Genomic DNA, 24,220 nt, shown 5'->3' with positions numbered 1-24,220 from the left:
CAGGGAGTTCACAATTTAAAATTCAGGCATTCTCAGAGTGGGAGCCAATGTAACCCTGGGAGTACAGGCTGACAGGTAAACACAGCACTTGCTGCCAGTGTGGAGTTGGGAGGTAACAAGGTTATTTGATGAGCTCAGTTGTACGAAGGTTGGTTCAGGAGAGCACTGGAATAAGGAGCAGAGGATGGATAAAGAGTTTGACAGGCAGGAATTGCAGGCGGTGCCATTGTGAACTGACCTTTGACTTTGACGCTAGCCGTCCTGGAAACAGCTACACCCTTCGAGTTGCGTGCTTCACAAGTGAAGGTGGTCGGTGTTTCAATTCCTGCGGGCAGAGAGGGCACACAGACAGGGCATTACACTCAACGATTAAAAGACCTTCGCCCAATCCCATCACACGTCCACAACCAAAGAGACAAAGGGAGGGAGAAGCTGGCCGTGGGTTGGTTTTGTATCAGGGACAGACTGAGATACCACGGTAAATCAGGAAAGTCTGGGAAGTGGCCAGTTCCAGCTAAGGCTGAGGCTGAGGTAGGCCAATATGGTCAGCATGAGAGGAACAGGAGAAGTCTACGCCAGCTGCTCTGCCTGTCGTCTGACCATGTGACCTCAACTGCCTCCTTCGATACCTCAACAATACCAAAACCCATTCACCTCAGTCTTTGCGTCTCCAGTTAAGTCCCCGGCAGCCATATTGCTTTTGTGGGAAGTGACTCAGAGAGATGTTGTGAAACTTGAAAGAGTTCAGAAAAGATTTACAAGGATGTTGCCAGGGTTGGAGGATCTGAGCTATAGACAGAGGCTGAACAGGCTGGAGCTGTTTTCCCTGGAGCGTCGGAGGCTGAGGGGTGACCTTATAGAGGTTTATAAAATTATGAGGGGCATGGATAGGGTAAATAGGCAAAGTCTTTTCTCTGAGGTGGGGGAGTCCAGAACTAGAGGGCATAAGTTGAGGGTGAGAGGGGGAAAAATTTAAAAGGGACCTAAGGGGCAACTTTTTCACACAGTGTGGGACATGTATGGAATGAGCTGCCAGAGGAAGTGGTGGAGGCTAGTACAATTACAACATTTAAGAGGCATTTGGATGGGTATATGAATAGGAAGGGTTTGGAGGGATATGGGCCGGGTACTGGCAGGTGAGACTAGATTGGGTTGGGATATCTGGTCGGCATGGACGGGTTGGACCAAAGGGTCTGTCTCCATGCTGCACATCTCTATGACTCTCAGATTTCTACCACCCTCTACACGAGGAATTCTTTCCTGATGTGACTTCTGGATGGGCTGTTTCTATCGGTAGCTCTTACACTGGCAAGTTCAGCAGGGGAAACGACAGCCTCTGGGCAAATGGAAGCCCCAGGCTGGATAACCCACACTCACAGGCAGGCATAATACGGGCCACTGCAGGCCACAGTCAACAAGTTCTGTTTCAAAATGTGGTCTCTCAACATGGAGAGCGAGTGGATCCATTATTCGATATAGAAACCATCGGAACCCCTCGGTTAGATTCTAGTCTGCAGCTCACTCTCTGGTATCCATTATTCTATACAGAAACCATCCAAACCCCTCAAATAGATTCCAGTCTGTGTGCGTACCCTGTTATATGAATCGTTTGCATGGAATTAAATTGCGTGTGTGTTTGTTCACGCTGAATTCTGTCTCTGAGCCTTGCACAGCATGTTCGGGTCTCCAGGCACGTGCGGATGCTGCAAACCGTGGTGTTCTGGCAATAAGCCCCGGGGCCAGCAGTTACAAGAAACCTTCCTCCAAACGCATTGAGCTTGCGCAGCTCTGTCAGAAGGAATGTGGCTGGCAGGGGGACAGGGTGGTGGCCAGGGGGGGAGGAAGCTGCTGACAGCTGCTTTGCATAAAAAAAAATGCAGATCAGCAAATATATTCACCAAGCAGTTCACAAACGAGCAGCAACGCAAGCTGTAACCTGCTGGCTTCAAGCTGGAGCACTCTCGGAGCATGTTAATCTAATCGGCTCTCAATGGGGCAAGTGGGAGGACGAGAACTCCTGTTGGCTTCAGGAAAGGGAATTGATTGGAAAATACAACTGGTGCCACATCAGGCGGGCAGCATTGGCATTTCTTAACAGCCTCGTCGCCACAAAACCCACATTCTCGGCCACAAAGGAACACACCCCTCCCTACAACCTAGCTGGGATGGTACCCTGTGTGAACACAGCCCTCCAGTGCCAAACGTCTTACTGCCAGAAAGCACAGCAAAATGCCAACAGCTCCGAACACACAATTGCTTATTCATTTGGGCGACACGGGTGGAATCTAATCCCCGCCCAGGACAATCTTATCGGAAGGAAGGTATTGATTGAAGGATGCCCACTGACAGCCATAAATCCCATTCAGAGAGCAAAGGGCACTGCAGCAATGCTGTCATCAACCGCCATTCGAGGGATCTGAGAGATGATTCCAATGCAATCATCAAATTTCATCCAAAGAGCCCAACAACACCGAGAGCGTCAGAGGCCAATGCTGGGATCCACTAACAGTTAGAGACGTTGATACACTGGGACTGTACTCAACTCACTGTGAGTAAGTAAAATATCGATCGTGAACTGTCTCAGGTGACCTTCTCAGGCTAATGTCAACAGTGACAGTTAGTGTGATCAATACTGACACAGTTCACTATCGATACATAGACAAACTCCCAGTGAGACAGTTCACTATCAATACAGAGACAACCTCCCAGTGAGACAGTTCACTATTGTTACAGAGACAAACTCCCAGTGAGACAGTTCACTATCGATACAGAGACAAATTCCCAGTGAGACAGTTCACTATCGATACAGAGACAAACTCCCAGTGAGACAGTTCACTATCGATACAGAGACAAACTCCCAGTGAGACAGTTCACTATCGATACAGAGACAAACTCCCAGTGAGACAGTTCACTATCGATACAGAGACAAACTCCCAGTGTGACAGTTCACTATCGATACACGTGGAGTTCCGCAGTGATCAGTTCTGGGTCCTCTGCTGTTCGTAATTTTTATTAATGACTTGGATGAGGGAGTCGAAGGGTGGGTCAGTAAATTTGCAGATGATACGAAGATTGGTGGAGTTGTGGATAGTGAGGAGGGCTCTTGTTGGCTGCAAAGGGACTTAGATATGATGCAGATCTGGGCTGAGGAGTGGCAGATGGAGTTCAACCCTGCCAAGTGTGAGGTTGTCCATTTTGGAAAGACAAATAAGAATGCGGAATACAGGGTTAACGGTAGGGTTCTTAGTGAGGTGGAGGAACAGAGGGATCTTGGGGTCTATGTTCATAGATCTTTGAAAGTTGCCACTCAGGTGGATAGAGCTTGTAAGAAGGCCTATGGTGTATTAGCGTTCATTAGCAGAGGGATTGAATTCAAGAGTCGTGAAGCGATGTTACAGCTGTACAGGACTTTGGTTAGGCCACATTTGGAGTACTGTGTGCAGTTCTGGTCGCCTCACTTTAGGAAAGATGTGGAAGCTTTGGAGAGGGTGCAGAGAAGGTTTACCAGGATGTTGCCTGGAATGCAGAATAGGTCGTACGAGGATAGGTTGAGAATGCTAGGCCTTTTCTCATTGGAACGGCAAAGGATGAGGGGAGTTTGATAGAGGTTTATAAGATGATCAGAGGAATAGATAGAGTAGACAGTCAGAAACTTTTTCCCCGGGTACAACAGAGTGTTACAAGGGGACATAAATTTAAGGTAAAGGGTGGAAGGTATAGGGGAGATGTCAGGGGTGGGTTCTTTACCCAGAGAGTGGTGGGGGCATGGAATGCGCTGCCTGTGGGAGTGGTAGAGTCTGAAAATTTTTTGGTGACCTTTAAGCGGCAATTGGATAGGTACATGGATGGGTGCTTAAGCTAGGACAAATGTTCGGCACAACATCGTGGGCCGAAGGGCCTGTTCTGTGCTGTATTGTTCTATGTTCTATGTTCTATGATACAGAGACAAACTCCCAGTGAGACAGTTCACTATCGATACAGAGACAAACTCCCAGTGAGACAGTGGCCCTAGCGTTCGGAGAGCTTGGAATCACTAACAATATAACAAACAACTAACATTAGATGACTATAATGTAGATGATACTCACAAGACGTACCTTTCAGGGTCAGCACTGAAGGGGATTCTTTTCTTGTTCCTTCAACTACCACCTCTCCCATCATCCACACAATCTCGGTCGGCTCTGGCCTTCCAATAGCAGCACATGTCAAGTTGAAGGGTGTATTTTTAAACACGATGGTGTCCTGTGGCTGCACTGTAATGTATGGAAGACCTAATGGGAGAGAAAAAAAGAAAACTTGTCACAGATTAAGTACTTAAGACCTAAATATAGGAGCTCTCCCAAGAAATAATACTGATACTCTACTGTCTGCAGGTACCTGTCCTGAATTTACCACCCAACTTTCAAACAGATAGAATCATTATTCCAAATCACTATTGTTAGTATGCACCCATACTAATGTTTAATACTGATCTTGTAATGTCCACCACCTCAGATATATACAATGACCATTTGTCTAAATGCTACACACTGATCTCTCCCTGTAAACAATAAAATGTGAGTATCATATACCACTCGCTCCCGACAATTACTTTCGATAAAAAACCCTGCAATTTCCAGTTTCCTGAACCCAGCACCATTATCCCAGATGGGAGCCCTACAACATTGTCCACTGATGTATGAGGAGAGATTGATGAGGTTAGGATTGTTTTCGCTGAAGTTCAGATGAATGAGGTTGGGGTGGGGGGGGAAATCTCATCGAGACTTATAAACCTCTAACAGGACTAGACAGGGTGGGTGCATGGAGGATGTTCCCGATGGTGGGTGCATCCAGAACCAGGGGTCACAGTCTGAGGATTTGGGGTTGACCATTGAGGACAGAGATGAAGAGACATTCCTTCATCCAAAGAGTGGGCATCCTGTGAAATTCATTGCCACAGGAAGCAGTTGATGCCAAAACATTGGATGTCTTCAAGAGGCAATGAGATGTAGCACTTGGGGCAAACGGGATCAAAGGTCATAGGGAGAAAGCAGGATTAGGCTATTGGGTTGGACAATCATGACGCATGGCTGAGCAGGCTTGAAGGGCCGAGTGGCCTCCTCCTACTGCGATCTTCGTTGTTTCTACGTTTTTTTTTTAAGCCTTGTATGATTATCCGAGCTGTAATCTGGCCAATATGCATGAAGCCAGCACTCTGACACCACTCGGCACCGTCCCTATCTCCCAATCTCAAATCCGCTTTGACAAAGCCCGACACACGCTGACTGCCTCTCCCTTGCCCAGGACAACATTTGTATTTCCTTCCTCACCTTCCACAGCCAGAAATGCCTTCTTGGAGTTGGTATGAACACCGTTCACAGTCGCCACACACCAATACCAGCCCATGTCTGTCTGCTGCACATCCACCAACCTGATGAAAGAGAGAAGCAGAGATTTGGCGTCGTGAACCTGACGGCAAATAAGCTTTTTTTTGGTTCAACTACCGAAGTAACATCATCGACTTAATTCAAAGAGACAACGCAAGATCTGATTTTTTTGTGTGTGCTTTTCTCCTTTCTGTCGGGATTCTGACTCTGCGAAACAGAGCCACACAGGCCGGGCAGAGTTCAATCAGAAATCCGGACCAAGTGGCCTGAACTCACGGTCAGGGTCATGCCAGCAATTGAACTTCATGCCCCCTGACCAGTTGAGGATCATGGCCACTCAGGTGGTAAGTGCCAACCAGCAGATAGCAGGCAAAGGCTGGTGCCAGGATCAAACCTGGTCCACTTCCTGCCGAGGTCAAAATGCCCTGAGCAATGTTTGAGATCACACCCGACCAAGGCCACTTGGATTAAAAGACTAGCAAAATTTCGCCTTTTGAGGGCAGCTTTAGGACCTGCGTTGAGAGAAAGGGGAGTAGAGACAGAAACCCTCAGCTCATTTGAAAAGGTTTTCGGATCTGCACCTGAAGTCCCATAATCCCAGGAAATAACAGACCAACCGGGATCAGGCTGGGTATCACTGGGTACCAGTGACAGAGGGCCAAGTGACCTCTCTCTGTGCCATTAATCTTCGCTGATTCATGACTTCAGGATTCCATCTAGTGCGGTTTTAAAATACCGTTAAGAAACGTATTTGTGAAGAGGAGTCACGGGGGACTCGAAATGTGAACTCAGTTTCACTCCCCACTGATGATGACAGGCCTCTGCTTTACAGGTTCCCTGATAAATTGGGAAGTCGCTATGGACGCTTTAGTCAAGGGGGGGGGAGAGCACTCATTTTATCCACTTTCCCCATGAGCTCAGCACCCCTCAGCTGGGGAGAATGGACTGACCCACCACACTGGAGTACAATGATTTCCCAAAGCCCCTGGAACCAGACTCATTGGCCTTAGCTATAGCTCTAGTGACAAGCTGATGTCTAACTCTGACGGGTATTAGCACAGTAAGAAAGATTTGTATTTGTGCACCACTGGGGCTCTCCAACCTTCCTAGCAAGGGGCCATTTTCCTGCCTTTTCTCCATCGATGGGGCCAGTGTTACTTTGGTTGAGGGGCTCTGGAGGTGACAGGGGAGGTATAAGACCTTGGGGTTGGCGGGGTGGCAGGAGGGGTGCAGAATGCTGACTGCTGGATCCATTAGGGAGGGTGGGGTCATCATACGTGTGGGGAGCTAATGCTGACTCACTCCCCTCCAGTCTCTCCCAAGCCCCCTCTTTCTCCTTTGCGCCAATCTCTCATCCCAGCCCCTCTCTCCACCCACTTTCCTCTGTCCCCCTCATCTCTCTCTCTGTTCATCTCCACCTTCCTCTTTCCCCATCTCTCTCTTTCTCTCTGCCCCACTTTCCTGCTCTGTCCCAATGTCTCCCCCTCCGTCCTTACTTCTCTCTCTTCTACATCCCACCTGCCTACCTCTTTCTCCTCTGTCCCATTCCATCTCTGACCATCTCTGTCTTTCTCTCTCTCCCTCTCTTTCATTCTCTCTCTCTCTCCTCATTCCTCCTCCTCCCCACCACATCCTTCTTTATGGCAGCCATTTTCCAGAACTAATCCTTTGTCCAAATTCTAACCTGCAGCACACATACGACCCCTGCACCCACACTCTCCTTTTAACCATCAACATCGGAATATCCTGTCAGGAAAGTCCTGGGAGAAATTCAAGCTTTACAATCTGGTAAAGTGAGTCATCTGGAAGTCGGTGGACCAGATACAAAACACCCCACGGGCTGTGTATTGGATAACCCTGATTACAGAAGCTTACACACACTCAGGTGTGCTTCCCTGGCAATGAAGTAGTTTTGAAGTTTATCACTATTATATAATACAGGAACCAATGCACTCAATTTGCAATGGAGTACAGTGTCCAGTTCTAGTCACCCTGTTTATAGGAAGGATATTATTAAGCTGAAGAGGGTTCAGAAAACGATTTACTATTATGTTGCCAGGAATGGAGGGTTTGAGTTGCTGGAGAGGCCGGGACGATTTTTCACTGGAGCGTAGGAGGTTGACGGGTGACCTTATAGAAGTTTATAAAATCAAAAGGGGTATAGGTAAGGTGAATGGCAGATGACCTTTCCCGAGGGTAGGAGAGTTCAAGACTTGGGGCACATTTTTAAGGTGAGAGGAGAAAGATTTTAAAAAGGACATGAGGGGCAACGTTTTTACATAAAGCGTGTTGTGTGTGTGGAATGAACTCCCAGAGGAAGTGGTCGATGTGGATACAACATTGAAAAGATACCTGGATAAGTACATGAATAGGAAAGGTTTGGAGGGATATGGGCCAAGCGCAGGCAGGTGGGCCTAATTTGGTTTAGGCTCATGGTTGGACAGGTTGGACCAAAGGGTCTGTTTCCGTGCTGTATGACTCTATGACTCTAATTTACTCTTAGGAAGCTCCTAGGACAGTTATGAGTTAATAAGTGAGAACCTGGTTTAAGGAGGTTGGATGAGAGTTAAATATTAGAAAGCACCACAGAAGCATTCTCTCCTTTGTCATATTAGCGCGAGATCTTCTACATTAATGGAACGGGGCACACTTAATATTTCATCCAAGATTCTCTGACAGTGCACCAAACCCCCTCCCCTTCCCATCCCCCTCTTGGCTGTACAGTGGGACCATCGCCTTCAGGTCAACTCCATGGAGTGGAGCTTTCACCCACTCCAGTGACAGGGAGGGATCCTGGTCCAGGTTTTCAGTGGGATTACCTGATGTTGCTCAGAAACTCGTCCTCGCCGACGTGAATGTTTATGAAATCCGCGCTGCGCAGCTCTTCGCCGTCCTTCACCCAGATGATGGACGGCGGCTCCGTGAACCCCTTCAGCCGACATCGTATCTGAGCGTTCAGGCCCAGGGACACGGTCAGGTTGGTGGGGTTCAGCACAAACTCCAACCCTGGCAAAATAAGAAAAGGCAAGGAATAAGCCAAACCAGGCCACCAAGCTGGATCTGCTGAACAAGAACATCAATGGGCAGCACGGTGGCTCAGTGGTTAGCACCACTGCCTCACAGCGCCAGGGACCCGGGTTCAGTTCCAGAATCGGGCCACTGTCTGTGTGGAGTTTGCACATTCTCCCCGTGACTGTGTAGGTTTCCTGCGGGTGCTCCAGTTTCCTCCCACAATCTAAAGATGTGCAGGTCAGGTGAACTGTCCATGCTAAATTGCCCACAGTGTTCAGGGATGTGTAGGTTAGGTGCATTCGTCAGGGTAAGTGTAAAGTAATAGGTTCAGTGAATGGGTCTATGTGGGTTACTCTTCAGAGGGACAGTATGGACTTGTTGGGCCAAAGGGCCTGTAGGGAGTCTGTGATTCTATGATCAATAGTAGGGTTTATAGACAACTGGATTCTCAAAGATTGGCCCTGCCCCCTCCAGGTTGTACTAAGCGTTAGATCTCCTCATAGTCCTGTGAAGAAAGAGGCCAAAGTTGTATCTAGCCAGTATAGCTTGGACTCCCTTGTACAGAGAAGGTTAAAAAATGACCAAGTTGACATGATTAGAGTCAAAGCAGTTGCTTGGACAGAGAGAGGGAAAATAATGACTTCCTGTTGTGGTAGGGTCCAGAAGGAAATATGTGCTTAAAATTAAATCTAAATCAGTCAGGCCTGATTTATGAGGAGCAATGATACAAATTAGGCCTGTTACCGTTAAATTTCAAAGGTTAATGGGTGACCTGTGCGAAGTCTTCAAGATATTAACAGGGAAGGAGGTAACAATAAACTATTTCCATTGGTTGGAGATTCTAGAGGAGGGAGCAGCTGCTGAGAATTAGGGACAGAGCTTCCAGGAGAAATGAGGTAGAGGTTTGGAACTCTCTTCCACAAATGGCAGCGGGTGCTGGATCAGCTGTTAATGTTAAATCTGAAATAAACAGGTTTTTTTTTGTTAAGCAGAGGTATTATGGGATATGGCCCACATGTGGAGTTAGGCCACAGATCAATGGTGCAACAGGCTCGTTGGGCTGAATGGCCTACTCCTGTTCCTATTCCTAAGTCAGGAAAGGCTTCCTCACACAAAAGGAAGTAGGAATCTGAAACTCTTCCCAAACATAATTGTTGAGGCCTTTTTTTGAGTGTATGTGTGAGAGAAGCAGAGGTGAGGGGGAGGGAATCTTTTCGAGGACAACAAAATGCAGATTGATAACTTTGTTGTTCGATGAGCTTCCTGACCTCTGACAGGTGGAGAATTCAGCAAGAGATCAGTCACGATCTATTCAAATGATTGAATAGTCCTGAAGGGCTGAACTGCCCCCTTCTATTCCCATGATGCTCTGTTCCAAAGCCCATCTCATGCTGGGCTAGCCAAAAGAGATTACTAGCTCCGAGCATCTCAGAGCTATGGCAGGATCCAGGCAGGGATTGGGCACGGGAGAAGAGGATTGACACTGATTTCCCATTCCTGACTGTTATCTAATGACCATTGGTGGGAAAGTGTTCTGATATCCAATACTTTGAGGATCCCAGCACGAAAAAGACCAATGCATCAGGAGACAGTTTATCAATAATATGGTTTAATAAGGGAAAGTCTAAAAAGCTAAGTGTGCTTAATTAAGTTCATTAATGTAGTAACTGAAGTGGAAATTTGTGGTATCGTGTCTCCGACAGTTCAAAATACATTTAGTAAAGTGATTGCTCAACAGTACAGAATGCAAGCATTGCTAAAAAAAAGTGACATGAAGCCAAGAACTCTTTGCCTTGCACCCATCAGGACTGAAATGCAAAAAAAAAGTTTTAGGAAGGAAACAACAATTTAGACAGCATGAGGAGAGTGTGTTGATTGGTTTGCACAGAGTTAACATGGAGATGCAGCAAGTCTTGTTAACTACCATAAGACCATAAGAAATAGGAGTGGAAGCAAGGCCATTCAGCCCCTCGAGTCCACTCCGCCATTTAATCATGGCTGATGGGCATTTCAACTCCACTTACCCACACTCTCCCCCATATCCCTTAATTCCTTGCAAGATCAAGAATTTATCAATCTCTGCCTTGAAGACACCCAATGCCCGGCCTCCACTGCACTCTGTGGCAATGAATTCCACAGGCCCACCACTCTCTGGCTGAAGAAATGTCTCCTCATTTCCGTTCTAAATTGACCCCCTCTAATTCTAAGGCTGTGCCCACGGGTCCTAGTATCACCGTCTGACAGAAACAACTTCCCAGCGTTCATCCTTTCTAAGCCATACATTATCTTGTAAGTTTCTATTAGATCTCCCCTCAACCTTCTAAACTCTAATGAATACAATCCCAGGATCCTCAGCCGTTCATCGTATGTTAGGTCTAACATGCAAGGGATCATCCGTGTGAATCTCCGCTGGACACGCTCCAGTGCCAGTATGTCCTTCCTGAGGTGTGAGGCCCAAAACTGGACACAATATTCTAACCGGAGCCTAACTAGAGATTTATAAAGTCTCAGTAGCACTTCACTGTTTTTATATTCCAACCCTCTTGAAATGAATGACAACATTACATTTGCTTTCTTAACTACAGACTCAACCTGCAAGTCAACCAATCCTAGTTTAGTCATTTCAGTCTAGGCAGGGCCACTTTTGATTGGACAAAGTGCTCTGCCCCAGCAGTTTCCTCATCGGAAGAGATACAATGTGTGGACATTATCTTTTTCAGATAATAGAGTCGAAAAATACTATTTAATGAGCTTGACAGCAAAGTCGAGGCCTGTGGGATTAAAGGGACAAGGGGGGCGGGGGGTGCCAACAATCTGAAACAAAAATGAGACATCGCACAGTATCCCCACAGGTCACAGTGGGGTCAAACTTTCCCTGAAAGAGTTTGTTGTGCATAACAGCTTTTCAATATCCCATACCACTAAATTTAACCAGAGTCAACACTGGAAGAGGCCTCTGTGCTATCTTCCCAAAGGCCATGCAGGTTCGCTTTTTAGTGCTAGCACTGGACAACTCAGTTTGCGACGTACAGTGACCTGCGCCTGTGTACGTAAGACAAACTTCCAACGTTTGCAACAAAAGCTCAGAAACGTCGCCCGCAGTGAGCAGAATCATAAAAGCCTTCAGGAAGGCGGAGAATTGGCAGGCATATGGCAGATGAAAAATTTTGCGGAGAAGTGTGAAATGATTCATTTTTGTAGGAAGAATGAGGGGAAAGAATAGAGACTGATTTGCAGTCTAGTGAAAGCGGGAGCCGAAAAGGACAAAACTAGCAAACACGAGGTGGCAGGGACACATGGCAAGGCTGATACAAAAGCAGATGGGATTCTTGGCTTTGTAATGAGAGACATGATGTACAAAAGCGAAGGTATTAGGCTACAGCTTTCTCCAGTCGAAGTCCTGTTACCTGCCAGCCTGTCAGAATGGGTGGTGCTGATTAAGTGCCAGCCAACAGGGCGTTACATGACTCAGGGCAGAAGTTACATGACTCTGTTCTGAAAGGGGAAGTGATCAAGCGCACCAGCACATCAGACCACTTCAGTAGAACCACCGCAACCGAACTGCAGGCTGACACCAGGTAAAACTGTGGCTCCCAGCTCTGGTTTTATAAAAGAGGATCGAGTTATCGGTCTTCACTAACTGACATCTGGTCTGACCGGTACAGCGAGTTGGTTTTAGCGCGATTGAAGAATTTAGACCATTATTTGTAGAACGCCAACTCTCCTTACTTGTGGCCCCCATTAATTTAAACGGCACGGCTACAGCACGATTTTCTTATAACGTGAGATCGAATGAGAATGGAACCATCGCGCTGTATCAGAACCTACTGTACATCACTGTCCAGATCCAAGGTTAACCTAACAATTTAATAAATTCGATTCAAAGCAGCAGATATTATTTTTGGCTTTCTTTTTAAGTGCCTGAGCACTGAAAGTGACCAACTTTTTGAAATAAAACTTCTCTGTGCAATGGTCACTCAAGACTTCCTGTTATGAATAACACTAGTTAGGCCTCAGCTGGAATATTGTATATGATAGTTAGCGCCACACATCAGAAAGGATGTTCAATCAATGCTGCTGATTCACTGGAACTGGCCCACAGAAGGCAATTTGGTTTTAACATGAAGAGGCTACAGAACTGGGCTGTTTTTTCAGATTAGATTCCCTACAGTCTGGAAACAGGCCCTTCGGCCCAACCAGTCCACACCGACCCTCCGAAGAGTAACCCACCCAGACTCATTTCCCTCTGACTAATGCACCTAACACAATGGGGCAAGTTAGCATGGCCAATTCACCCTGACCCACACATCTTTGGACTGTGGGAGGAAACCGGAGCACCCCGGAGGAAACACACGCAGACACGGGGAGAAGGTGTAAACTCCACACAGACAGCCGCCTGAGGCTGGAATCGAACCTGGGACCCTGGTGCTGTGAGGCAGCAGTGCTAACCACTGAGCCACCGTGCCACCCTTAGAACACGGACGGGGAAGGGCAATTTGGACGCAGTTGCTAACAGAAGGAGAAATTGTTTAAGTGCCAAAAAAAAACACAGAGGAAACGTAATTAAGATAATTAGTAAACGAAGCAAAAGGGTAGGGGATGAAAAAGTCTTTCAAAGTAGCAAGTCATTATGATCTGGAATGTACTGGCTAAATGGATAGCAGGAACCAATAATTAGAGGACTGGATAAGTACTTAAAAGGAGAGAAAAACATTCAGGGGACTAAGGAACCAGGCAGCACGACTAATTGGATAACTCTACCGGCAGGACGTGATTGCAGGAGGGGGTGCAGAGGAGCTTCAACCAGGATGTTGCCTGGGTTGGAGGGCTGTCACAAGGAGAGACTGGACAGGCTGGGTTAGTTTTCTTTGGAGCAGAGGAGGCTGGTTGTGGGGGAAAGGGTTTTATATGAGAGGCATAGGCAGGGTAGATAGCGAGAATCGTTTCCCTGTGGTCTAAGACCAGAGGATATAGGTTTAAGGTGAGGAGTAAGTGGGGACCCGAAGAAAGGTTATTTTTTTCACCCAGAGGGTGGTATGGAACGTGTTGCCCGAGAGGGTAGTAAAGGCAGGTACTCTCTCTGATTTACAGAAATAAAATGGGTGCCGAATAAAAGTACCAGCAAATTGGGGGGGGGAGGGAATGTTGGCCTTTGGGAAAAGGACAGGAATGGAACTCATGGTGGTTGGGAGGGGCAGGTGCTCAGAAATGACAGAATGAGTTGGAAACACTTGCGAGGGAAACTAAAAACGTGAGGAGACATTTCATAAGATAAATGCGAAGTAAGGAAAAAAACAGATGCTGTTCATGGTCTGAGAATGGTATGGAAATAACTAAGGATGAATATGAAAGGTAATGAGGAGTCTTGTTAGACTGGTATCTCAATATATACAAATCCAGAACAACGGTTAGCTGCTCAGTTGCTTACAGTGTGGCTCTAATAATGTCAAGGTGTGGTTTCAGTGGCAATGCAGGTCAAATCTGGGATCGGAACGCTCTGACTGATTGTCAGCGAAAACCTTCCCTCAGCTGACGGATCATAGCTCTTCCATGTTGAGGACCACATTAGAGGCTGCATTGAATATACTCTCAGTCAGGGTCTTCAGTGTCTACTGACTGAGATGTGGCTCAATAGTACCACGAGTAACCGTGCATCCCGAGTCCTGCTAGACTGACTGTGCGGCAGCTGGTGAGGGAGCCAACAAGAGAGAAGAGTTGATAGTTTGGTGAGGAGATGGTCCTATCTGCACAGAAACGTCTGTCCACTGTGGTATTGGTGGGTGCGACTATTGCATGGGACCCTGTGGAGCCACGGCCCAGAGCTCCAGTTTGACCACACCTTGAGAAGCATAGTGTGCCCAGTCTGACCCCCGAGACACAAGAACAAGCAGACTCATGGGCTGGAGGTCACCGAATCTTAGAGTTCTGAGTTACAAGGACAGATTTGGGAAAGACTTTACAAATTTGGAAGGAGACCTCCAAGAGGTGATTTCACAGTGGGAGATGAGTCAGAATCGCTGATCAGGGCAGGGAAAGCTACCGAGCAAAGAAGCTAAGAGGAGAAAGGTTATCGTTCTAAGTAAAGGGTTCCATGTCAGTGGTTTGTGCATTCTTTACAGTCAGGTGCAAGAAATCTGAAGGATGGGTTGCTCAGCAGACTGAGAGGTAGATGGAACACAGCAAGGTGGGGAGACAGCAAGTTGCTGTGGTCCGCTTTGGAATTAGCAACAGAATAGGGAAGAGATCCTACTGAGGGAATATCAGAAGTCAGGAACTAAAAACAAAATGTCAGGAGTAATAAACTCGCCTGGGACAGAGTGGGAAAGTTATCAGCTGGCTAAAGGAGTGGTGTGGAAAGCAGAGATGTCAATGTATGCAACACAGAGTATATGAGCTGCTTCTGTGGTAAAATCCTAGGGTCCGAGACACTGTGTTCTATAAATGAATAACACAGGGTGGGACAGGGACAGCTAGAAAGGACAGAAACCTAACAGTAAAGCAGCAGGAGAAGACAGCAAAGGTCAAGCTAAAGGAAGGAGTAAAAGCATAAATAGTCAAAGAGCAGGAAAAGTCATAGGAGGTAAAGATAACGACTAAAGACAGTGACAGAGGGGTAATACACACAAAAAAAAACTATTTGAACTACCACCATCACAAGCACATCCTTCCTTAAATATGGAGAAGGCTGCACAGAGTATTATGGGTTGTGGGTGTCACTGGTCGGGCCAGCATTCATTGCCGATTCCTGAGATAGTGAGCTGCCTTCTTGAACCATGTGTTGTAGGTTGACCCACAATCCCCTTGGGGAGAGAGTTCCAGGATGTTGACCCAGTGACAGGGGGGTGGTGGGATGGGGTTAAGGTGATAATTAAGGGACCGATGCGGCCTACTTTCAGCTGTCGAGGCTCATGAGGCCAGGAAGATCTAGGCAAACTGGAATTTTGTGCAGGTTAAGTGAATTGGCCATGCTAAATTGCCCATAGTGTTAGGTGCATTTGTCACAGGTAAATATAGGGTCGGGGAATGGGTCTGGGTGGGTTACTCTTCAGAGGGTCAGTGTGGACTTGTTGGGCCGAAGGGCCTGTCTCCATACTGTAATCTAGAAAGCAGGTTAAACCAACGGCTGTCAGCTTCACTGAAATATTTAACTGGTCGGCAGCATCTGTATCACCCCTCTCCCGACCGCCCTTCACCTCTAAGGCAAATTAGCTCTCTCCCAAACCCTAGCCAACTCTCCCCCCCCCCACACGCTTTATCCACCTCTGTTAAACACAGATGTGATTTAATAGGTTGGTATCGGGATCGATTTTTTTTAAGATTCAACATCTCATCCAACCCTCACCCACTTATATATGGGAAGGGTGGTGGCGGTGAGGGAGGGGTCACCCATAAGTTACAGAAAGGGACATCAAAGAAGGATCACAGCACTAAAAGGTGGACACATCAGGAATTACTTCACGAAAGTGTTGAGCTTAAAATAAACATAAACACACTCAGGTGGAAGAAAGAAATATTTGAAGTATCAGCAAATATTTAAGATGATAAGATTCCAGGCCCGGATGACATACATCGTCTGTGCTGGTGTTTATAGCTCACCTAAGACGCCTCTCATTCTGTCTGCCTTGTCTCAGCCTCTCTCAATATCTTCCTCTCTCATTCCGGTTTCTTCAGAAAGTACCTCAGCTAGTTGCCTCAAATTTTTCTTGTGTTACTGAGTTCCACAGTATAACCACACTGAGGGAACACATTTCTCTTTATTTCCCAACTGGATTTATGTTATACTTTCGGTTCCTCAGTTTGGATTCAGCCAACGTGGAAACATTTCCTTTTCCCTGTCCTTTCTGTTGACAATGGAAAGGCTGCACATTAGCCTATACTGGTCGATTGAAAAGTTGGAACTCTGTCAAATCATTAGCGAACACCTAATCTTCCTCTACAATGCAAAACAAAACCCAGAAACGATCGAGCATAAGCAGAAGGTAACATTCTGGAAACTATACTGAAAGAAAGGCAGAGCTGATGGTCGAGAGACAGAAATGGTAATTTTTTTTAAAAGATTAATTCTTTGAAGAGAGCTGGTTCCTGTCACAAGTCATACACTTGGATTCTCAAAAGGCCTTCTCTGCACTGCTACACAGTGGATTCATATGGAAGGTGAAGGCAGGGTGAAAGGAAATGGGTGGTGAATTTGTAAAAAGCAGAAAGCTAAGAACAGGGATAAAGAATAGTCATTCAGGTTGAAGGAAAGTACAACATTACAGCAGGATCAGTGTGGGGCCATTGTTATTTCTAATACACCTTCAGAATTTGGACTCAGGAACAAGTTGAGCAATATCAACATTTGAAGGCTGTAGCAAACACTGAGGAATGACGCAGTTTACTTGAGAACTTGCAGACTAGACATGTGAGTAACAAATGGAACCTTAATTTAGATAAATGGTAACAACAATAAAAGTATCAGGCACATCTTACAAAATACTAAACTGAATGGGTTGGAGAACAAAGGGAACTAGGAAGAGATGAATAAATCATTGAAAGCAGCAATACAGCTTAGCAAAACAATTACAAGTGCCAACACAGCACTGAGATTTATTTGTAGGAGTCTAGAATTCAGAAGTGGTCAAAGCCTCATTAAACTGATATCGGACTCTGGTCAGATTGTGTTCACAGGGCTATGTACATACCTAGTCTTTACACTGTGAAAGGGACTTGGAAGCACTGTGAAAGGTTTAAAAGAAATTTGGTAAAGGATGGCAACAGAACTGAAAGATACCAGACTGAACATGTCAAGTCTGCTGCTTGAGAAAGGGATGTAGGTTGACCAATTTTTAAAAATATCAATGGAAAGGATAGGGAAAGAGAAACGTTTCCACGTTGGCAAAATCCAAACTGAGGAACCTAAACTATAAGGTAGTTACTGATAAATCCAATTGGGAAATAAGGAGACATGTGTTCACTCAGTGTGGTTATACTGTGGAACTCAGTTCCCCTAGAAATATTTGAGGCCAGTGCTATAATTTTATGGAATTGTTAAGGAAATGCAAATTGGAATAAAGGTCGAATCATACTGTGGACTCTCAGATACAGTAATGTTAGGAATGACTGAAGAATCGATTAATTATTACACTGGTGGGTGTGGGGGAGGGGCTGTGGGGAAAATTCTGGAGTCAGTCTGAAAGGATGTGCTAAGTAAGGTAGGCTGAAGGTCTTCTCAAACTGGGATGTATCTGGATGGGACAACCTTCCTCAAACTGGGATGTATCTGGATGGGACAACCTTCCTCAAACTGGGATGTATCTGGATGGGACAACCTTCCTCAAACTGGGATGTGTCTAGATGGGAGAACCTTCCTCAAACTGGGATCTGTCCAGATGGGTCACGTAGAGTCTGCAGAAGGAGGACAACCAGATACAAAGTTAGGAACACCTCTCATTCACAAATGTTCTGATGTATGAAGGTATAAAGGACCTCTATGTCTCCATTGACCACTGAACCCCTTTCCTGTTCCCCTTACCACAGACCAATTTTAAGGTGAGCGGCAGGAAGTTTAGAGAAGATGTGAGGAAAATGTTTCTTACCCAGATTGTGGTGGGGTCTGGAATGAACTGCCTGGGGGAGGGTAGTCGAGCCAGAAAACCTCACAACCTTTGTATGAGTACTTGAAACGTTCCAGCATTCAAGATGGAAAGTGAGATAAGTGTAGATTTCAAGTGGCTTTTTGTTAGTACATACTCAATGGGCCAAAGAGCCTCTTGTGTACTCTATGATTCTAATTAAACTGGATGTTTTGATTCTAAGTGCAGCTATTGATACATTACATGTGTCAGCTCCCCAGCTATTTTTCCATGAGGCCACTTCTACCTCCCATCCACCCTAATGAAGGAGTTACTCGGGGGGGGGGCGGGAGGGGGGGCCAATGGAGTGAGGGACGGAACAACGTTGAACCTTGACCTCTCCATCTGTACTACTGAGAGCCCAGAGTCCAGTGCCACATCAGCTTCTCACAGTCAGATTTACTTAGCAGCACCATACACAGGGAAATCAAAGCTAAACTGGGCAATAGGAGGGCTGCAGCTCAATTGACCAATCAAGACGGGAGGGCACCTTTGCCCATCCCTGCTCCCACCTTCAGCGTGCCTCGGCACAGTTTGTTTACACAGCAGTGACAGCACCAGGCAGAGCTCCATAAAGGTCAGAGCATAAATGAGTCATCATGGCTGCACCCAGCTCTCCTCGCCTCTAATATGCAACAAGTCAGATAAAGGGAGTGATGTCACCGCTACATTATTCATCCAGAAACTCGGCTAATCTTCTGGGGACCGTGGCAGATGTGGAATTTGAATTCAATCAAAAAAACACACAAAAACCAAAAGAACTGCGTATGCTGTAAATCAGAAACAACAACAGGAATTGCTGGAAAAGCTCAGCAGGTCTGGCAGCACCTAGGGAGAGAAATCAGAATTAACGTTTTGGGTCAGGTGATCACTCTGAACTGAAAACAAAGAAAAGACCCCAAATCTGGAAGTAAGAATCTGCTGATGATCATGGGTGGATGTGGAGTGCTGCATTTTGGTGGGGGCGGATTGGAGTGGGACTGGAGCACTTGATGGGGGTTCCCGGGGAGTGTTGCTGAACAAAGAGACCTTGGATTGCAGGTTCATAACTCCTTGAAAGTGGAGTCGCAGGTAGATAGGATAGTGAAGGTGGCATTTGGTATGCTTTCCTTTATTGGTCAGAGTATTGAGTACAGGAGTTGGGAGGTCATGTTGCAGGACATTGGTTAGGCCACTGTTGGAATATTGCATGCAATTCTGGTCTCCTTCCTATCAGAAGGATGTTGTGAAACTTGAATAGGTTCAGAAAAGATTTACAAGGATGTTGCCAGGGTTGGAGGATTTGAGCTACAGGGAGAGGCTGAACAGGCTGGGGCTGTTTTCCCTGGAGCGTCGGAGGCTGAGGGGTGACCTTATAGAGGTTTATGAAATCATGAGGGGCATGGATAGGGTAAATAGGCAAAGTCTTTTCCCTGGGGTCAGGGAGTCCAGAACTAGAGGGCATAGGTTTAGGGTGAGAGGGACAAGATATAAAAGAGATCTAAGGAGCAACCTTTTCATGCAGAGGGTGGTGCATGTGTGGAATGAGCTGCCAGGGGAAGTGGTGGAGGCTGGTACAATTGCATCATTTAAAAGGCATATGGATGGGTACACGAATGGGAAGGTTTATAGGGATATTGGCCAAGTGCTGGCAAATGGGACTAGATTAGGATATCTGGTCGGCATGGACGAATTGGACTGAAGGGTCTGTTTACATGCTGTACAGCTCTAAGACTCTGTGAAACCACTGTCGATTGTCCATCTGGCTCACCAATGTCCCTTTAGGGAAGGAAATCTGCCATGCTCACCTTGTCTGGCCTACAAGTGACCTCAACCCACTGTGGTGTCCTCTGATATGACTCAGTGAGTATCTCAGTTCGAGGACGGATTGGATAGGCAACAAATGCTGGCTAGCCAGTGGTCCCCTTGTCCCACAAGTGAAAAAGAAAAAAATAAGGAAGCTGGGAAAATAGTCAAGTCACTCAGTCACCAATCCTGTTCCTAACAGAGGCCATTAACTCTCAATGTTAAAAAACGAACAGTATCCCATGGTGCTATAGGAGGGCTGCAGCTCAATTGACCAATCAAGACGGGAGGGCACCTTTGCCCATCCCTGCTCCCACCTTCCAGTACCCTGGTCTGCGTCCATTCTAAAGCAAAGACGGTGAAACAGATGATCCGGGTCATTGCAAGGCTGCTGCTCATGGGATCTTCCTGTGTAAAGAATGGGCTAGTGCACCACCTACGTTACAATAGTGTAACAATGCTGTCACTTTGAAAAGGTTATTTTGTCCTTGATTTTTTTTTTCCCCCAAGTGAGGTCGTAAAGGCACAGGGATCACAATATCTGGTTTAACAATGACAGGGGAGTGGCCAGTTCTTTCAGTTCAAGTTTTCTTTCTAGTTTCCTTTTGCTGTAGTAGAGAAGCTGCTGCAGTCCAAAGAAAGGTTACAAGCTTCAGCAGATGATTCTTAATACATAGAGAACATAGAACAGTACAGGCCCTTCAGCCCGCGATGTTGTGCCAACCTTTATCCTACTCTAAGATCAAACTAACCTACATACCCTTCATTATACTATCATCCATGTGCCTATCCAAGAGTCGCTTAAATGTCCCTAACAGCCCATTTCAAAGGAGAGACAAATAACCTTAAACAACGTCTACTTACGGATAAAAGTAAGCAGGCGTTGAGAAAAGTAAGAGTTCAGTTTACATCCCTCCCCAGTGCACAGCACTCAGGAAACTTTTATTAAGCAATGAAAGGTAATACTTAAAATAAACAAGGCAGTGTTATATTCACTCAGTGTTGGTCTCATTTCCCAATTTAGATTCGGGAGCAAGATTCTTATCCTCAGTTTCAAGCTTAGTGTATGGTTTCTGTGCTGGTTAGAATATGCGACATAGAACATAAAACAGTACTGGCCCTTTGGCCCACAATGTTGTGCTGGCCTTTTATCTTACTCTAAGATCAGACTAATCTACATATCCTTCATTTTAATCTCATCCATGTGCCTATCCAAGTGTCGCTTAAATGGCCCTAATGTATCTGCCTCTATACCACTGCTGTCAGTGCATTTCACACACCCACTACTCTCTGTGTAAAGAACCTGCCTCCAATCACCTTAAAATTATGTCCCCTTGTGATAGACAATTCTGTCCTGGGAAAAAATCTCTGGTTATCCACTCTATCTAAGCCTCTCAACATCTTGTACACCTCTAGCAAGTCACCTCTCATCCTTCTTCACTCCAATGAGAAAAGCCCTAGCTCCTTCAACCTTTCTTCATAAGACATGCCCCCTAGTCCAGGCAGCATCCTGGTAATTCCCTCTGCATCTTCTCTAAAACTTCCACATCTTTCCTATAATGAGGCGACCAGAACTGAACACAATATCCCAAGTGTGGTCCAACCAGGGCTCTATAGAGCTGCAGCATAACCTCGCAACTCTTGAACTCAGTCCCCCGTTAATGAAATCCAACACACCATACGCCTTCTTAACAACCCTATCAACTTGGGTGGCAACTTTGAGGGATCTATGCACATGGACCCCAAGATCCCTCTGTTCCTCCACACCACCAAGAATCCTGCCTTCACCCAGTAATCTGCAGTCAAATTCAGCCTTCCAAAATGAATCACTTCACTCTTTTTCAGGTTGAATTCCATCTGCCAGAACTAATCAGCCCAGCTCTGCATCCTGTCAATGTCCCGTTGCAACCTGCAACAGCCCTTCACACTATGCACAACTCCACCAACCTTGGTGTAATCGGCAAACTTACTAACCCACCCTTCTACTTCCTCATTTATAAAAATCACAAAGAGCAGAGGTCCCAGAAGATATCCCTGTGGAACACCGCTGGTCACCGAGCCTCAGGCTGAATACTTTCCATCTACCACCACCCTATGTCTTCTATGGGCCTGTCAATTCTGTATCCAGGCAGCCAGATTTCCTTGTACTTCTTACTTTCCTCCTTACTTTCTGAATGAATCTACCATGGGGAACCTTATCAGACGCCTTGTACACCACATCCACTGCTCTCCCTTCATCAATGTGTTTTGTCACATCCTCAAGGAATTCAATAAAGCTAGTGAGGCATGACCTGCCCCTCACAAAGCCATGCTGACTATCTCTAATCAAGCTATGCTTTTCCAAATAATCATAAATTCTGTCTCTCAGAATCCTCTACAATCATAAGACTGATCGGTAATTGTTAGGATTATCCCTATTCCCTTTCTTGAATGAGGGAATAACATTTGCCACCTTCCAATCATCTGGTACTACTCTAGTGGACAGTGAAGATCATTGCCAAAGGTGCAGCAAGTGCTCCCTAAACAACCTCCACATTTCTGTCAAACATTTCCCTGAGAATATCTGCTCCCAATTTATGCTCCACAGTTCCTGCCAAATAACTACAATTTTATTGTAATTCCAACTCCCCCAATTAAATACTTTCTCATACCGTCTGCTCCTATCCCACTCGGAGTTGTGATCACTATCACTGAAATGCCCTCCCACCGAGAGATCTGACACCTGGCCTGGTTCGTTGCCAAGCACCAAATCCAATATGGCCTCCTCTCTAGTTGGCCTATTTACATATTGAGTCAGGAATCCTTCCTGGACACACCTGACAAAATCTGCTCCATCCAAACTACTTGCACCAAGGAGGTTCCAATCAATATTTGGGAAGTTGAAGTCACAACAACCTGTTACTTCCGCACCTTTCCAAAATCTGCTTCCCAATCTGCTCCTCTGGGTCTCTGTTGCTACTGGGGAGTCGATAGTAAACTCCTTGACTGACTTTATTCTCTGAAATCTCTCCTGTCAGCATGAACCTGTGTTTTGAATTTACCTTTTGCCAAGGGGTATGTTTATGGGATGTTACAGGAATTGGAACAGCTCCTTCGTTAAGTTGCTGCGTCGGGTCAGTTAAGTTTCCAATAGTTCAGTTATGTTAAATCCCGTTTTCTATTGTTTGTGTTTCAACTGTAGTGTTTAAATAAGTTCTGTTTTGCTTAAAGCCGAGTGGTTTGGCCAGCTGCATCACACCTGGAATATCCACCTCACATCTGTCTTTAAAATAAGAGGAAGTTAGAGCCTGGGCTACTTTCTTAAAAGATGTTGAGGAGGTCTGGCCTGATCCAAAGTGACTGGCCTTCGAAAGCACTTGATTGGCTGCGAGGTGCATTAAGACAGCCCAAGGTGGTGAAAAGGGTTATATCAATGCAATTCTTCTCCTTCCAATTTTATTTTTCCATAGATGTGAGGCTGCCGCTCACTTATGCTGACGTCAGGGAGGGTCGACGTTCGAAGTTCGGCCTCACAGCTAGATTTCCAGCCCCTTCCTCCCACCTCATCCCTAGCCCAGGTACCCTGTCCAACCCTGCCCCTTCCCCTAGACGCAGCAGTCACTGTCAACTGAGGCTGGGATCTTCCTGACCATGCAAGGCTCCACAAGACCTGGGCCCTGGACCATCCCCACTGCAACGCCTTCATCGATTTTATCCGTTAGCTCTGCACAGTGCTGTTCCTGTCTACAAGCCACGCCGGTAAACCGGTCTCCAAGTTGGAAAACAACCCCGAAACGTTGCTTGCTCAGAACTCTGACTCGGTCATAACTGGAGTGAGCCACCCTGATATATGAGTGGTGAATTGAGAAAACCCTCGCCAACCCCAGAGGCACCCAGCGGGCACAATCCTGAGGTTCCATTGGTATTGTCTTGCTGTGAGGGATATAAAGAGAGAGAGAGAGAGAGAGAGAGAGAGAGAGAAAGAGAGAAAGAGTGAAAAAGTGCAGGGGGGAGTTCTCCTCCCCATTTTCAGAACTTTGGGGGGTGAGGAGAGTGTGAGAAAGGACACAGTTGCCTTCGTCACCTCACCCCGATTTGGAAGTGGGGGCTTTCTCGTGGCAGAAAAATCCCAAAATTGGGTTAAAACTGGAGAGTGATTGCCTTCTGATAGGGGAGCAACATGATCATTGGCAGGAGATCACGTGTCGGACGCTCAGAGCTGAGCCTGTCCCAGCCCCAATGTGATAAGGCAGCCTGCTCTAGCCCCACTGTAGCCTGCTCCCTCTGTCCCACTGCGGCCTGCTCTCGCCCCACTGTAGCCTGCTCCCTCTGTCCCACTGCGGCCTGCTCCCAGCCCCACTGCGGCCTGCTCTAGCCCCACTGCGGCCTGCTCCCTCTGTCCCACTGCGGCAGGCTCCCAGCCCCACTGCGGCAGGCTCCCAGCCCCACTGCGGCAGGCTCCCA

The 24,220-nt window shown here is 46.5% G+C and overlaps 1 protein-coding gene across 4 annotated transcripts in view; it reads right to left on the bottom strand.

Moving 5' to 3' along the window:
* tyro3 (TYRO3 protein tyrosine kinase) overlaps positions 1 to 24,220 on the bottom strand; it is a 90,319-nt gene that overhangs the window by 60,716 nt on the left and 5,383 nt on the right. For 3 of the 4 annotated variants that reach the window (XR_006312856.2, XM_087990122.1, XM_043698215.2), the window contains exons 2-5: positions 8,186 to 8,372; positions 5,310 to 5,410; positions 4,098 to 4,271; positions 239 to 325 (exon numbers count right to left, since the gene is read on the bottom strand). Coding sequence is in view for 3 of the 4 variants with exons in the window: in XM_087990122.1 (XP_087846248.1) it covers positions 239 to 325; positions 4,098 to 4,271; positions 5,310 to 5,410; positions 8,186 to 8,372 (549 nt within the window). In the remaining variant the exon portion in view is untranslated. The remainder of the gene's footprint in view (positions 1 to 238; positions 326 to 4,097; positions 4,272 to 5,309; positions 5,411 to 8,185; positions 8,373 to 24,220) is intronic. The other variant, XM_043698216.2, reaches the window with a different exon arrangement.

Source organism: Chiloscyllium plagiosum, unplaced genomic scaffold (assembly GCF_037043375.1).
Source record: "Chiloscyllium plagiosum isolate Xiang-an unplaced genomic scaffold, Cpla_swu_hap1 HiC_scaffold_8, whole genome shotgun sequence".
Classification (NCBI taxonomy): Eukaryota; Metazoa; Chordata; class Chondrichthyes; order Orectolobiformes; family Hemiscylliidae; genus Chiloscyllium; species Chiloscyllium plagiosum.
This window is presented reverse-complemented; position numbering and strand designations above follow the sequence as displayed.